The following is a 12,414-nucleotide window of genomic DNA, read 5'->3' on the forward strand; positions in this document are numbered from 1 at the left end:
TAATAAATGTCTAGCAAACACAACATTTTTTTTTTGATGATAAGCATTGTCGAGCGCTGTCCTTGCTGCGGCGTAGGTTCCTGCATCTGCGATGAAGGCGTAGGTTCTGTGTGAGAGTGAGTTTGCTAGTAACCCCAGCTTGTTGATGTTTTCTTGATTTCCTTCGTTTCTTTCAACCGCAGTTGGAAAAGTTTCAAAAGTTTTTTTTCCAGTGATCGTATAATATTTTCTTTGCTTCGGGATCCTCTGGAAGGATCTCCAGCCTGTTGGGTCGCAGCAATTTGTCCATTAATACAAGTGAATAAAATTGAGATGAAACATTTAATAACCAATTGAGGCTTTTATTCACTGAAATATAGAAATACAAAACAATAAGAACTAAAGACAAACTGATAGCAATAGGTAACGTAGTAGGCATACAACACAAACTTCTATTGTAACATATAGTTTCAAACATAAGACTGCGACGCTCTGGCAAAGCAGTTGAAAGGAAAGGTTACTTGTGGTGCCATAGGCATCGTGCTTCTTAATCAAGCAGCAGGTGGCATAACTACCAAACACAAATTGCAGACGTTGTCAAGACGTAAATACCACACCGTGCAAGTCAAACTTCTACATAAATGTAGGTTTTAATGGGAATTTAATCAAATACAAACCGTGATTCTTAAACAAAGCGCAAACATTGGGAAAATATACTCAAAAAACGATTTAAACCAGCAGGTAAAAATTACAAAAAATTTCCGAGGTTCATGTAAAAGTTTTAGGTCGAAAATCTTTTGGATCCGTTGTTGTAGTGGTGTGAACCTGACGTAATAGTCGAGCTGCATCAATCCCTGCTACATTAAAAAAAAAACAAACAAACAATCAAATCCGTCATTTTTACATTGATCTAATGCAGCGGTTCTCAACCGGTGGGCCATGGCTCACTAGTGGGCCATGGAAAGATTTTGAGGTGGGCTACAGACCTATTTAAATGTTTGCCAGAGTTGGTGAAAAATTTAGTTTCATTTGTGTTACTATAGTTAATTTTACACTTGTGTGTTTTGTTAAACTTTTTTGATTGTAGCAACAATGAATGGTGCTGCTGTAATTTGCTGCAAAATGGTAATTTCCATTCTAATCATTGAAATAATAATTTTGGTGGTGTGATGTAGGTGTAGGCTAGCCTAATCATTAATCAATGCCGTCTGTTGCATAATATACGAACGTTGATTTTAAGCAACTACAACAGTGTGGCTCTTATAGGGAGCCACTTTGGCTCGGTTAGGAGAAATATTTAACTTAAGAGGAGGAATAATCGTGTTGAAAGGAATTGGGAAGAAGTGTAAATCAAATGTAAATTTATCTAAATAATCTATTTAAACTGAAACATAATCAACTGCCAAAAACTTTAACTCACTATTTCAACTTAACAGCAACTTGCATCACATATCAACCAGAAACAGCAATCGATTTTTTTCTTCCCTATTACTCCAAAAAGTTAACCCAACAATCCATCCAATTCAGTGGAGTTAAAGTGTGGAACGATCTCCCCAAAAACATTACTAAAATCGAAACATTTTCATTATTCTGCAGCAAACTGAAAACCCATCTGCAAACTGAAATTCAAGCTGATTAGCATATTTAATCTTTCAAGTACTACTGTTTGACACCAAGTATCTGCTTAGCTTATTTCAGCAGTCACTGTCGTGCGTCTGCCACCACCGCCTAAAATTATTCAATTTCAATAGACTGCTGCTATTAGATGCTAATATGTTACAACGATTTAATATGTTACTAACGCAATAACGCAATACGCCCTTAATTAGCCGAACTGCGTATAGTATTGTACTTGTTCAAAGAACCTTTTGACTCTCTGTTACTTTGTTGTGTAGATTTGTTTGTCAAGAGCACGGTACTTCAACAATGAAGCTGCATCACTCTCCAGCAGTTGGGTTGGAAATTCATTTGAAAACGCCAAGAAACTCCATTCCTCTCCGATACCGAAGTCACCCGCATGCCATCAAGACCATTTTCACATCCTCTTCACTACATTTTTCATCATTTATGATCATCACTTTAATGTCATGTTCAAACAATAATTAACTTAATGTGTATTCCTGAACACATCAGTTATCGATTCCCATTTTAAAACTGCACCACTGTCGTTGCTGCGAACACTTCACTTCATTTTATTTAAAAGCGAAACGCTGTACGTAGTTTTTTTTGTATAATAAGCTCTCCGTACGTTTATTCTTAAATGCTTGTGTTTTGATTTTTCTTTTTTTATATTGGTTGTAAGGTTCAGTCGTCCCCGCATGGCTTCATCAACTGTCAGACCTCCAGTTGCTTTAGGTATGTGGAGCCAACTGATTCTTTCAACTAATTCATCTATTTTAAACTGTTAGGTTTGGTGGCCGTGCTTAAATTTACTTTCATCGACGTATCCTTTAAATTTACATCGCATGCACGTTTTAAACTTCTTTGGTTTTGCCGCCGTTTCCTTTTGTTGGTTTTATTCCCATAAACTGTTGGTAACTTTATCATTGCTGTTGTTTTCCGACAAAGAAAAATTAATTGAATTGAATTGAATATTGAAATGGTTGATTTGTTTATGACTGAGCACATAGTTTTAGAATTTAGATCAACGTCGAGTTTTTACAACACTTTATGATGTAATAGACCACCTTGTGATTACCATCAAGTCATAGCCTAACTGAAAGCGTAGCCTACTGAAATTTGTGCAGATCTGTTTTTAGCATCTTTTTGTGAATTATTGTGGGGAGAAATTGTCAAATTGACAATAGTTGTGTCTTTCAAAGAAGAAATACGGCATTAATGTTGAGAACCACTGTAACTACAAGTTGGTCAATAACGTTCAGGAGCACGCATCTCATTGATGCAGGGTATAATATGTTTTGAAACATTTTCTGCTGTTTTTTTGTGTTTAAATTTATTTTGCATTTTTTTTCTTGCATAAACAATTAATAGGCCATAAGAATTTTTGTGCAAAGAAAATGGGCCACGAAAGAAAAAGGGTTGAGAACCACTGATCCAATGTCTGCAGACGTTGAATCAATTTAAAAATAATGGATTTTCCTGTCTGGAAAATAATGTTTAAGTCAAATTCGAATTGGGTCAATCGAAAAACTGATTGTTTGATAAAGTTTGCCCCAGCAATCACCGACTCCTGGATAATTGTCTACGTGCGTACTCCTGGCTAAGTGCCTGTTGTAAGAATGCTGTAACAGCATTTTCAGGAAACTTACAATTAACAAAATTGTTTTAAAAAGTACTCAAAGATTGCTAAAATAAACCAGCTCAAGTACACGAATAATAAATCTATGTACGTTGACTTTTCCGTCAAGCAGAGACCGAATTAAGTAATTATTGGCAATGTGTTCAGATTAACGGTGTCAGTGATGGCTAATCAGCAGTCAGCACTGTCAGCAGGGCCTGCTAAAGTCAATAAAATATAAGTTCTACACTGCATTGTTACGTCATCAATACATTTTTTTTTTCTTTCGCGCAACGCTCAGAGTTCAAGATGGATACCACTACATCTTGCAGATTTACAAACTTTCCATATAGAATGGATTTGTTTCCTGTCTCATCATTAGTGCGTCCGCTCCGGGAGCCGTCCACACACCCAAACACTCAGCAGGCACACCATACTTACATGGAAGATACCTACCAGGGAGGCGAGGGACTTCCTCCGACCGAAGGGACCCACCGCGGTAGATGGTAATCTGTGGATGTAAATGTTTGGTTAGTGGCTGCCTCAAGCTGATCTGCCTGTCTCGACTTTTCTCTTGCTGATCTTGGAGCAGACTAGGAGATGGCGGGTCAAGCATGAGAACTAGCGCGTTTTGATAGAGAGTTAATTTTTATTTTATTTGAGTTTGTTTGTGTGTGTGTGTGTATCTTCTTTTTGCCCGCTTGAAGAAGGGCACCTGTTTGTAGAAAACGGGCCACTGCAGTCTGACATCTCATTTGGCGGAGATGCCAGAGAGGAGCGGCCAGAGGGAGGGTAGCTTTCGCTGACCCCAGAGTCATCTTGGATCAATACATTTAAAATTTAAAATTCATTCGGTTGCCCAAGATTTTTTGAATAAGTTTAGTAGGTTCAAATAAATCTAAAATTTGTCATAATTAGGCTTAGCCTATATGAAAACATCTAATTGCTTGTTTGCTTTTGTCTTGTCCTGGCAAACAGCAATTTCTTACAGTTTAGGTATTCACAATTTGTATTGCTGAAACCGTGCATATAATTGCTTAATTTTCAGCTACTGAAAATGTGTCTTTTTACATTGATTTGTGTTTGCAGGCGTTGAATCAATGTAAAAAATTGCTCACCATCTCGTTGAGCTGTAGCCTATCGTTATGAATCATCTTTGTGATACAGGTAAGCCTGCAGCGGATGTTTCAGCACAGTGCGGAAACTAGTTACATTTGATAGATAGATTTTGCAGCTCTTTACCTCTTGGTCCGTATGGTTTCAAACAACGACCGACAAGTTAGAGCAAACGATAGTTTGGATTCAAAAACTGAAAGATCAAAAATTAAAATACAGTTCAAGCTTAAAAGGATAAAAACATGACATTTGAAAAATAAAAACATAAAAAAAAATATTTTTCAATGTTGCATGATTTTGTTTTTCAAATTCCCTCCGTTTAACAAAATCAGGAAAACGATGTTAAAAAAACAAAACAGTACAATGACTTTCAAAGTTGTTTTTGACAAAAATTATTGCTTCTCTGAGTTTAGTCAAGAAAAGGACAAAAATTTATCTAAAAAAGTTTATTTTTGTAGAAATCGTAGGAATATGGGTAACAGAGATCCAATTGTGTTTTAGTAGCAGAGTGTTGTAAGAATTGACAGCAACAGACACTTGTGTCCATTATTCCAGTTCTTTTAAGTTGATCAGTGTTTTTAACTCTGCAAAAGGAGAAAACTCAAAGATATTCAGTTCCAAACAAAGGTAGCCTAGTAGTCAAACCGATCCGATACCTTGGAAGACTTGGTCAGATAACTGGTTGTGGTTTACGAGACCTAACAAAGTCATGAGGCTTGCTGCTGTTGGATTATTATTTTGACTTGTTTGCTCCAACGCTGTTTTTCACAGACAAAGAGAAACTAATTGGCTTTGAAAAATTTTTACTGGGCAACCAAGGGATTACTTCATACATTCGCAAACAGTGGATCTTTGATACGTCATGCTTTTTATGACTGTGTGGAAATCAATCGATTTTGTCGTTCGAAGAAGGAATCTGTAACAGCAACGCGAAGGAATTGAAAATTAAAACAGTCTAAAATTTTGGCAGGTGTTCAAGAGTTTTTGCATGAACATGAAAAAAAAACGTCTCATTATGTTTGAATTATAAGTTTTTTCATTGGTTGCGGTATGCAAATTTCTGTACGATATCAGTTTGCCTCACTACAGACCAAGTTGGCTCTTTTTTTACTTCCAGACAATCAGTAGCCTACATCCAGCAGTTTCGGTTTTGAGCATAGTTAATATTACGTTAGAACTTTCAGATATGTACGTACTTAAAATCATTAGAATACAAACAATCTATAAAAACAATTTCTACACAGAATGCATTTCATAAGTCTTCAAACATTCAATGACAATTATCTTGTGCTGAGACATTTTTGTTAACTTGTCATCATGTGACAATGACGCCACTGTCATGTGCATGTATGTGGCCTCAAAAACGTAACTTGTATGATTGAAACTAGTGCGCACTTGTCACGCCAATGTGTTATTCTTTGTCACATGTATGTTTTGAACAAGTATCTAAACAACCATCCTCTATATATAGCTCTCGGATATTTACCAACGGTTTTACGTACACGCTATAACATCGTCCCATATTGGTCGGCAAGCATAACCAACATCAATTTGAATGCTTGCCAACCATATTCTCCTTTCTGTTCTTCTTGACAACCTTCTGAATGACGATAACCAGAAGTCAGAACCAAAGTTATTTTTACTTTGTTAGCTACTGTAGCCTTTTAGCTCACTTTGCATTGAGTTAGAAAGAGCTAAGCTACGTGCAATTTTAATGCCAGAGCAATTACGAGCAATGTTACAAACAACATGTTGATGTTGGAGACTTTGTTATAGAAACTTGTGTATCAAAGATTTATTGTCAGCTCAACCAATCTAAAATAGGGAACTTCAACTTTTACAACAGGATGGAATGTTATAAACCTATTGTTCAGCTGATTACAACTTATTGACAGCAATTGAAAGAAAAACAAACTTTGTGCAAGCGTCACGACTATTCGTGTTGACAGCAAAGTTGCAGTCAAACAAGACAAGAGAATGGTTCAGTGTGAAAGCTGTTAGTCAATTCATTTTTTGAATTACTGTACATTTATTTTTTTCTTTGAATATTCTTTCTTTGAAAGGTTTGTAAAACTTTTACGATTAATCAACTTATCCGACTCATCCTTGACAACGGACCGCCATGCCAACCAAACAATGATAAGCTTGGTAGAGCGTGATTGCGAAATTAGTATTTGCCAAACTTTCTCGTCAATATTTATTTTTCCAGATAAAAATACTGGAAAAGCACTTGAAAAAAATGAATTAAATTTTACTGGACGAGGTCTGTCATGTGACCATTGACGTTCGTTTTTTTTTTGTGACAAATCTTCGTATTAATAGCCTAAGGAAAAAAGGGACACGTTTATATACATAGAGAGAGAAAGTGCAGGCCATTCGATGCAGTGATATTGAGAGGATTTGCCGAGATACAGTTTAGCTTTTGAATGTCAAGCACCAGGTCGTTTTTAATACCTTTATTACAAGAGAGTGTTCGGTATAAAATTTTCGGTTCCGGTTAAAGCACGCAGTGTACTAAAAATCAACTAGAAAAATAGGTGATACGCTTAAAAAGATTCAAATTTGCATTTTAACACTTCCGGAAAATTTTATATCATGCATGGCATGGTGGATGACAATTTTAAACTACAACAAAATAAATAAAAAAAAAGTTGCTGATGACTGCTCTTTGCAGAGTCATTAGTTACAAAATTGTATTAATGCTGAAAAAAAAAAGTAATAGAAAAAAATATAGACATTCACTGTTTTAAATATTAACTTAATTGTGATTGGAAAAACGTTGATGTACCTTTTTTGTAACACAGCTTTTCAGACACCAGTAAAGAAATGTTACCTTGTTACGTACTCAATATTACTAGAAGCTTCATTTTTAAGCATTTGAAGCGCAATCAAGTGTTTAAAAAAATGTAAGCTCGAAAGATTAATTAGCCGAGCGTTTTCTTGAATACTTAGACGCATACGAATATAAAAACGCAATAAGGTTGGAAATGACTTTACGAAATAAATGTGACATGCAAACACAGGTTATCAATTAATAATTCTTGTGTATGTGTAAAATTGATAATCTGGAAATCAAAACAGGTTTTCAAAGTTTGAAAAGACAAATATCCTAAGGGGAAAGCATTGCCATAGAATAGAGCTTGTTTTTGTACCTCATAAATTAAAGCCAAGAAATAGGCTACAACAGGATTTGACATCAACTTTTATTTAGGCACAAAGTAATAGATACAAAAAAGTCAATTTTACATTTTTGGCTATTATTGCATAAGTTATATAGATTTCCTAACAAAACTTCCATGAAATCTGAAATGGTTCAATTTATTTGTTTATATTTATTATTTTTGTACCTGAATAAAAGATGCTAAATACAATCCTATGCTGTTGCCTGCTGTTGTAAGCCAGAAAAGTTTGCAAATCACTAAGTCTATGTTTGTGAACTTTTGTAACAGCATTTTTAAACATCGATTATTATTGACTTTTGAAACTTTTACTGAAAGGTATTGCTTTATTGAAGCAATACTTTTATGTAGAAATAGCGGTAATAGCGTAGAATAACTGTGAAATTTGCAACGGCAACAAAATTAAAAATCTAAAAAAAAATATTGGACCTAAACACGAAACCTTGGACACGAGCTTCATTTGCTCATAATACATAGAGTTGTAAATTCTCATATGGGTTTCATTTGTCGGCCCGTATAAATCAGTCTTGTCGACCAGTATAGACACGCTTTTATCTTGTCTACTTTCACCATAGTAACCGACCACGCCTAAAAAATTCATTAAAGAAATATCTACGCTCAAAGCAAACAGTGATATGAAAAGACACCTTGAATTTTTGATGCATTTGGATATCTTATTAGGTACATATTGGTTTAGGTTTGGTTCCAGGTTAGAATGACAATGAAGAGCAAATCTTCTCAAGAAAGGCAGACAATATCATATTAAAATCTTAATTTTTGCCTCATAACGTTAACTTGACATATTCTTGAATCAATTTAACTTCAGAAGAAAAAAAAGAAGCAATTATTTTATTCAAAAGAAATTTTTTTAGTTTTTAACACGAGGATAGAATTGTTTCTTTTTGAGTTGCCAGGCTTGATCCTAAACATAAGATATGACTTGTGTTGTTTGTAACGACGTCATCAGTACAGGCGCAGTTTGTTTCTCTAAAATAGCTAGCATTGAGATACGCGTTAAAAGATAATAAGTTCCCCTCTGTAATTTAGCGGACCTATCAAAATACAAATTTGAATTCACAGAAAAAGAAGCATACCAACTTTGTTACTATTTTTGTAAAATTTTATATTTAACCTTTTTTTGACAAACCTCAGAATGCACTCCAAAGTCATCATCGGTTTCTGTGTGATTGGTAAGTTTCAAAGTGTTCACTGTGTTTAATAGTAGGGTGGGACTTAAACCAAAAGTTTTGCACTAACCCCCTCAAAATATGGGAGACGTGCTTAGCTTTCCGTAAACGCAAAAAGGTCAGCTCACGACGGGCCGGGCGGCCGTCGTATGAGGCGACTGGTACCGGTAGAAGTTTTAAAGCCGGGCAGCGCCCACGTCTCCCCCACGTCTCCTCTTAGCCCTAAAAATAATGTTTACCCTCTTGAACACGGGGTTGAAAATTCTGGATATTTCAAAAAATGTGGTACCTAAACAGACCACTTTTCTGATATAATAAAAAAAAGTCTTTTATTTCGTTGAAGTTTTTTAGTGTCACATTAGTTTTTGATGCAATTTTTTCAAGGCAGACCTGCAAATTTATTGTGTAGATGTGAAATTGGGGGTTGCTGTGTCTTTTTTTAGCCTATTAGAGCATAATTTTTCTCCAAAAAATCTTCTAAGTCCCCCCCCCCCCCCTCTTAGTAGGCCCATTTTAAGTTTGCATCATTTTGCGACAAATTCTTTAGTTTGTTTTTTCACAATCTTATGAATGTTTTTTCACAATCTTATCTTCTTACTGCTTCTTCTGAAGAATGCTTTAATTAAAAAAAAGTTATTTCAACCCTACTAGAAATTTTCAGATTTATCTTAAAAATTTTGTCAATGCCAAAAACAGCTTTATCTGGAGAGTTGGGTTCGCCAAGTTTTCAAACGAAACACATCATAACCTGAAAACTCATCAACCCGCATGACGTACAAGCTTTGGTTTTTGTTATGTGCTTTGAAAGTTATGTATTATTTAGTTTACCCATTATTTGTTTGAAATCTCATCTGAGCCGTTTGGCTATATGGATTACAAGTATGATTGAAAGCTGATTTAATAATATGCTTTAACTATTGATTTAAGACAAATAGTCACAACATGGCAACGTATTGTAAATACTACATTATATTTTTACAGTTCTAGTTGCCAGTGTTTACAGTGTAGACACAACTTCCGGTCCAGATACAAATCCAACCACAGCAACCACAGATACAAATCCAACCACAAATCCAACCACCACAACATCTCCAAGCGCTCCACAGATGCCTGATACCACTACGTCTGGTACGATGGAAACTGGAACTAATGTCACCGAGGGAACAACCGGAAGTGACATGACAACGGAAACTTCAACGACCACCATGAAAACACCTGAAGCAACCGAAACAATGGATACCACCACAGATGGAGCGTCTGTGCCGTTTGTCACCACATTGGCAGTGCTTCTTCCTTTGGTTGCTGGAATTTTCACTCAGTACTTGTGAATATTACAATGTTCAACGTATTGAACTTTAAACTTCAAAACTTTTAGATGGTTTAACGATTGTATTATTAATTAAGCTGCATCCAAATGAAAAAGTATCAGCGTTTCAATTTAGAAGAGAACTCTGCATATTGCACCTGCCAGCATGCCTCCTCAATTATGGTAGTTTTGATAAACTTTAGCTCCACATCTAACAAACCGCTAGGAACAAAGAAACCAACAATTACGTTTGCAAAAAATATGGCAAATTTCTTTTAATTAATGTCCACATGCTCAAAGCAACGAATGCACTTCTTAGGCTAGGCTACTATGCTTATATGTCGCACAAAACCATCACAAGTTGTTGTGTTATTTCATTTGCCGTGGAATTACTATGTTGGACAAGGAATTAACTGCGCAATGACATTCACTATCGTATCCTATTGCATTTATTATTTTGAGCAAAAAATAATAGCTGCAAAGAAGCGAATCTTATTTCGTTGTCATGATAAAAAATGAACTAGGCGGTAGATAAAATAGTAGAGAATGACCAATAGGCCTAAATCTCTATCATAGTCTACCTGTTAAAATGGAAGTTTGTGACATTGCAGCTATAGTGCTCAATGTAAAAAGGAAAAAAAATGAAGTTTAGAAACAATATGTTTGGAACGTCTGGTAAACAACTTTGTTTGTTTTAATAACGCTGAACGTGAAGACAGTTTAGTTTTCGAAACGTTTATTGAACATGAATTTAGTATCTAGGCTACGTTTTGGACTCTAATTTTTTTATCAGAATGAACCTGTTTTGTGATTTCAGAAAACTAGATTTCAAAATTCGTAAAATATTTTATCTGTTTTATTGCTTAAAAATTTTTTAGGCAAGAATAACTTATGTCAACTTGATTTTTCGGCGGTTTCATGTTTTAATAGTTGGAGTATTGACAAATATTACCCTTAAAATTTATATTTTACTTGCAAGACCATGACTTTCTTGAAAAGGTGCGTCGACAGTGATTAGAGCGTATTCTACTTGTTTGTCAACAATATTTTTAAAGAGTTTGACAAAACTATTGCTGTTTGCTCAACGTGGTCATCAGTAGGACGAATATATTTAGGTGTACAACGTATAGACAGAATAACTTATGACTCTTTGAGTTTGTTTCTTTTTTGTATTTTCTGCTTAAATGTTTTGCGTATTAAATCAATCTAAAACACACATTAAAATTTACATCAAAGATAGTTATTACTTTCTAAGACCTTTACAGCCTGTTTCACCCTAAAAGGTGATCATCAAAAGGTCCTCATTTAAATGGAATTTAAACTGCTTTTTTATAACGACCAAAAAATGGTGAAAACTGTAGGCCTACTTTCAACTTTCAAGCATATTCAGAATAGGTGCTGACAAATCGCCAACACGAAAGTAAAGAAATGTGAACAGGGCGTAGGCTGCACTGAAATACAAGTAACAAAACTACAGTTTTGTGTTTACTGTTTACCTACCTTTTTTTTTTATAAAAGCTTTTGAAAAACATTGATACTATTTATACAGCATAAATCAAGTATAGTTATTACTATCTAAACCCTTGACAGACTGTTTCACCTAAAAGGAGGAATATCAGAAGGTCCATAGTCAAATAGAATATTAATAATAATAATTTTCATAGCTTTCATTGTTTGATACTACAGTAGGTTATATATAATGTATATTTTTACTGCAGTATAAAAATGCTTTGCGATTGTCAAGTCAAGGAGCACCCGTCAACTAAGTTATTGTAGAAGTCTTAATGACATGCGCTGTTGTGGTCTGACATGAATGATACTGTGGCACGAAACAGCTTAATCCGCGTTCGTGATTTTGGTCCATTTCGGTACTACAAACCGGTTTCTCACTGAACTTCCACCAGTGCAGGTGAGGACTAGTCTCCCTACGCCGCACTGGTGACTCACGACATTCAAAAAAACGCAGGGCACTCGACCTTTGCGTGTCTCGGGAAAACCTAGCCCTCTGGTGCTGGTGGGGTGTTATGTGGCAAGAAACAGCTTAAACCGCTTTCGAGATTTTAGTCTATTTCGGTAACACAAACTTAAATTGTTTCTGACAGAACGCAAGGGTCTACGTGACTTTTCTAAGTAACCCAACTTCGCGAGCTTCCACGGTCGCATGCAAGACAACGTCGACCAACGGGTGTGAAGACTAGTCACCCTCCCTCGCAATGTCGTAGTAGACAGTTTAATATAAAATTTTAACAGCCCCTCAAACACTAAAAACAATATTCAGTCAGGTAAGTGAGTCCCAGACTTGATCCAAGCATCCAGGGATAAGATGAGGTGTTGTCATCATACTAAGCCATCGTCACCAACGAGAGTTGTAATTTCAATTTAGGCTATGTAGAACAGTGGTTCTTAACC

General features: G+C 35.5%; 1 protein-coding gene across 1 annotated transcript; it reads left to right on the forward strand.

The window, feature by feature from the left end:
• The first annotated feature begins 7,823 nt into the window (after positions 1 to 7,823).
• LOC145771731 (uncharacterized) lies at positions 7,824 to 11,244 on the forward strand. The gene is made up of 2 exons (XM_082583460.1): positions 7,824 to 8,702; positions 9,681 to 11,244. Exons 1-2 carry the CDS (start codon positions 8,666 to 8,668, stop codon positions 10,025 to 10,027), a joined length of 384 nt encoding a protein of 127 aa, XP_082439586.1. The 5' UTR covers positions 7,824 to 8,665; the 3' UTR covers positions 10,028 to 11,244.
• Positions 11,245 to 12,414: the final 1,170 nt, after the last annotated feature.

The sequence above is a fragment of the Aplidium turbinatum genome, chromosome 6 (assembly GCF_918807975.1).
Source record: "Aplidium turbinatum chromosome 6, kaAplTurb1.1, whole genome shotgun sequence".
Taxonomy (NCBI): domain Eukaryota; kingdom Metazoa; phylum Chordata; class Ascidiacea; order Aplousobranchia; family Polyclinidae; genus Aplidium; species Aplidium turbinatum.